Below are 4604 nucleotides of genomic sequence, written 5' to 3' on the forward strand. Positions count from 1 at the left end.
TTTTTTGTGCGTTTTTTTTTTTTTTTTTTTTCGCCCGTATTCGTCATCCTTTCCTATCAAAATGCTTGCTATAGATGCAAAAACACAGAAAATTGAACCTGATATGAATTTATGACAGACAGGCAGTGTGTAAACGTGACTGGCACAACGCGAGGTCGCATTTATTTTTTAACGTGCGAAAATTTCGGACGAGAATTTCAAACTCGGTGTGCAAAGACCTTTACTCCAGTCTTCAGTGTCACATGATTCTCCAGAAATCATTCTAATATACTGATTTGCTGCTCAAGAAGCACTTCTTAATATCATCAATGTTGAAAACAGCTGCGTAATATTTTTGTGATTTTTTTTTTTCTTCTTTGAATAGAAAGTTCAAAAGAAGAGCATTAATTTAAAACAAGACCATGTACACTATTCCTTGGACCTTTTCTACTGGAATCAGATCTTTCACTGTGTATGAGCTCTAACAATTTATTCTGTTATCTCTTCTTAGGTGTGGACGTGCTAAACGTGATCGCTAATCATTATTAGTTGTCGACATGTTGAGTAATGTGTCTCTAATCTCCTGGAACTCAGAAACCACATGGACTCTGATGCACGGACTTATAGTATGAATAATAATATTATTCAAGAAAACATTACAAGATGCATTGGACCAGAAATGTTTTTATTCTGTACCCTATGGACTTGGGCGTCTGTCCCTTGTTAATTTTGCAGTAAACTGTTGCTTCATGTGCTGGATGGATGTTGCTCGTTTGCTTTCCTCTTACCAGACACCTCTTGACCGCAAACAGAACCTCCAAACCTTCAGTATTTATGAAGGCCCAGCGGACCGCCAACATTTGTCATAAACATGACAACACTGTATTTTATGTATTCACACACGATCTTTTCCTATAAAAGTATGATTTAGATTTTGTAAGACTTCCAGTCTAAGGTCATGTTCCCTGCAGTCCATGGAAAAGTTGCTGCGTCAGTGGCCTCAGCGATGAGTGTTGAACTTTGACCTTCATGAGCTGCAGTCTCACGACTGAGTGAGTGCCTAAACTTCAGTCTGACGCCAGTGGAGATGCATGGAGCGACCATCATCCCAGGGCTGAATGAAGACCTACACTACACCAACTTGGGCCTGAAACAGCAGAGCATTGTTCTGGACAACACAGTACCCATGTTTTTATCTCAGATTTGACAGTGCCAACTGAGCACCCAGAACGGCTCAGATGTTTTCTAACTGCCTGTTGACCGATGTGAAACCTTTGTATGACGCTGTAATGACCTACTCAACCATCATGATTTTGTATAAATAATGTGATGTTTCCTTACCAAAGGTGCAACTGCTTCATGCGTTCTTCCATGTTTGCCGTGGAAGCCAGATTTTGTCCATGCAAATCTAGTAAGACTTTTATAATGTAATTCATGCTAGTTACTAAATAATTTTGAACTGAATAACAGTAATTAGTTTGTGTAAAGCACTTATTTCATTATCACTGAGCATCCCGGCATAACTTTTGAAGAGGTCAATGGAGGGGAAAGGAACACTGTTGCATTAATGTGAAGTTGAGTTCCTCTCTCAGCTTAAACTGATAATTCGCCCAAAAAAAGAATCATCTAAAATTAGTCATCTTTTACTCATTTACATGTCGTCCAAAACCTGTACGACTTGCTTTCTTCTGTGGATTATATTTTTTATAAATGTTTTTTGTCCATACAATGAATACAACCTTTATGTAAATTGGTAAAATGGGTAAATTGACAGAACTTTCATTTTTGGGTGAACTGTCCATTTAACCTGAAGTGTGCTAGACAAGTCAATGCTAATCTAAGACCAAAGGCACAAAAACAGCTGCTATTTTGGATATCAAAGTGCCTTTTTGTGGCATAGAGCAACTCGATCTAGCTCTACACATTTAGGACAAGATTTCAGCAGCGTTGAATTTTTTTCCCCCTCATTAAGCTGAGAGAGGATATCGGTTGGAACAGTCTCAAGCTCATAAGTTACTTGTATAAAATACATAAACTTTTAATGCTTGTATTGAGTGAATTGGAGTCTTTTACTCGCACATAGTATGGCATTGACTCCCTCTAGTGTCCTTAATGCATTTTGAGTTGAGAAATAAACCTGCCAAGGGCTGTGTGGCCCTTTGGTACAAGCTTGTTAGTTTTTTGAGGAGTGCTTAGTATTTTATATGTTAACTAATGAAACACTATGGTGTTGAGCAGTTTCCAGCTGGTCTTGGTGTTCAGTAATTGGATGGCTATGAGAGTGTTTGTATATAATGTTTATTTAGAGCAGGTGGCTGTTGATGCAGTCACTGCAAGCACACCACTGTTCCCAATGCCAGTCACAGCAGGTCTCATACAAGTCAATGGCAGAACAGCAACACAATATACAGCCTGCACACACTGAGCAGTGCAGATTTCTTTTTATTTTTTCTCACTTTTTTTTTTAAATGTCTCTGCAAATAGGATGGAATTGAAAACAGCTTTCATTATTAAATAACATCTTGCGCCAACAATAAGTTTGACTTCAGTGTTTTCAGAATTTCCTTATTTTTCATAGTTTTTTTTTCCCCCCTCTGGCATTAAAAAAAGACAAGCAAACATGACAATAAGTAAATGACAGAATGAGAATTTTAAAGTGGAGAAAAGTTTTTAAAAAAGGATGAAGATTCAGTGACAAACATCCAGCTATATATACAGAAGACGGGGGACAGGGCCGTAACAACTCAATTAACACTGGATCGACACCCAGTCCTTTGAAGCGATAAGCATGATAAAGCTTTTATAAAAGCCATTCCCATGCCAGACATCTGCGCTCTGTCCACAGAGCAGACCGCACCAAAAAAGGGATATAATTCTGAACATCTGATGGACAAAGACCGGCCACATAACCTCTACACATTGTTTAAACATGAAAAACAACATGAAAAGAACTAAAGCAAGGCACATACATGTTTTTTTTTTTTAAACATAACATTTGCATAATATACAACTTATTCCATAAGAAGACATGGCAGTCAAAAAACTTATCACAAAAAGCTACCTTCAAAAAGAAAACTGGAGTTCTAAAAAAAAATGACCATTTACAATTCATTTAAAACATTTTATCTCAAATATTTGCAGTTTCATCAACAAGCCCTCTTGATGCTGCATCATTAAATACTTGTTGAAAACATCTATAATAATCTCTGTTCATAAGTTAAATATTACAAATATTCTTCTGAGAACTGGAGAAGGGGTTAAGCATATATGGAGCTACTGAAAGTGTAAAGCATTGTGGGACCTACTCAACTACTTTTCTTGCTTGTGTCCCCTTCCTTTGGGCCCTTTCTTTAATTACATTTAAGATAATTTTGATACTGTGACGATTCTAATAATGAGCAGGCAGATTGTCATGGCAACAAAGACGGTTAAAGATAATGAGAGACTGTGAGTTTGCTGGCAATGAGATAATGACATTCAGAGGCTTGCAAGAGGTTCACTTGTGATAACGGCGAACTGCGCTCCCACTGTAAATGAGAGAGCATGGCATCTGGAAACATCTTATGTCCACAGAGACCAAACTTTACAACTGTAAAAGCATCACTCAGTCTACCCTCAATGTGTCCCTATATAGTGAATATGCTTAACCTAGATACTGCTATGTTTTTCAGAATAAGTTATGGACCCAAGCTTAACTGCATCTTGGACTGGTGTTCTTACTTTGGTCATTAAGGAAATGTCTGTCTGGATGATATTGGGGGGGAATGCAAAACAAAGCAGGCACACCATGGTACATTCACACCCTTAAACAGCCGCTGAGCGATGTGCTGAGATTAGACTGCATGCAGGCTTCCAATGGAACTACACCTGTCCAAACTCACAGACCCTTAAGCTGAGAAGATTCCTTGGGAAGGTGGAAATACTGAGCATCAAGCCACATCAACATTTGCAAAATCCTTGTTAGTTCACTGTCAGTCTGTATATGCATGTTTCTTTTAGATTCCTGTTTTATGCAACTCACACACACATTTGCAACTTCCTCACTTTGTGCTTCCTGACGTCCCACCTTCTGCAAGCCGTCAACCTTCAATGGACCCTTTTACCTTGTTCTCGCCTGTGTTTCTGAGGTCACTCGTATAGTCAAAGTCAACATAACCCTATTAGATGCATGATCCTGGTCTCATTTTGAACAATTCATCATTGCACTTTACATAGGCCACACAGGCTATTGCATAATACTAACCAATAGCTATTCTGGTATCCAGTGCCTACCTTCATCATCCAGTCAACTGTACATTTTTTTCCTTGCATATCCTGGAAATGCATCACATCATGGAAGTAAACTGACAATTCATGTCGACTTCAAGGCCTAAACTGTTTATCACCTTGCTGCAGATGACTGAAGCATGGAGATGTCCAAGAATGAGGTCACTCCTCTCCAAATCAGAGCACACAGGGTAATGCCTCCCACATGGACACTGGATCTTTCTCAGTTTGAACCAGTTTGCTTGTGTGTGTTAGAAGCACTGAGGTCACCTCTCATGTTAAGGCACACAGGACACTGCACATGATGAGGGCAGGAGGAGAAAGAGGGCAGGTGAAGGAGGAAGGCTATGCAGGAGCAG

General features: G+C 39.0%; 2 protein-coding genes across 9 annotated transcripts in view; one reads left to right on the top strand and one right to left on the bottom strand.

Annotated features, from left to right (window-relative positions):
• Positions 1-2588, top strand: part of traf7 (TNF receptor-associated factor 7) — a 12622-nt gene extending 10034 nt beyond the window's left edge. The window contains exon 22 of the mRNA XM_016441522.1: positions 491-2588. Coding sequence (XP_016297008.1) covers positions 491-505 — 15 coding nt within the window. The 3' untranslated portion in view covers positions 506-2588. The remainder of the gene's footprint in view (positions 1-490) is intronic.
• Positions 2589-3070: 482 nt separating this feature from the next.
• caskin1 (CASK interacting protein 1) overlaps positions 3071-4604 on the bottom strand; it is a 97794-nt gene continuing 96260 nt past the window's right edge. For all 8 annotated transcript variants that reach the window (XM_016441544.1, XM_016441545.1, XM_016441548.1 and 5 more), the window contains one exon: positions 3071-4604. This exon is cut by the window's right edge and continues 908 nt beyond it. The gene's annotated coding sequence lies outside the window, so the exon portion shown is untranslated.

Source organism: Sinocyclocheilus anshuiensis, unplaced genomic scaffold (assembly GCF_001515605.1).
Source record: "Sinocyclocheilus anshuiensis isolate Anshui unplaced genomic scaffold, SAMN03320099.WGS_v1.1 scaffold419, whole genome shotgun sequence".
Classification (NCBI taxonomy): Eukaryota; Metazoa; Chordata; class Actinopteri; order Cypriniformes; family Cyprinidae; genus Sinocyclocheilus; species Sinocyclocheilus anshuiensis.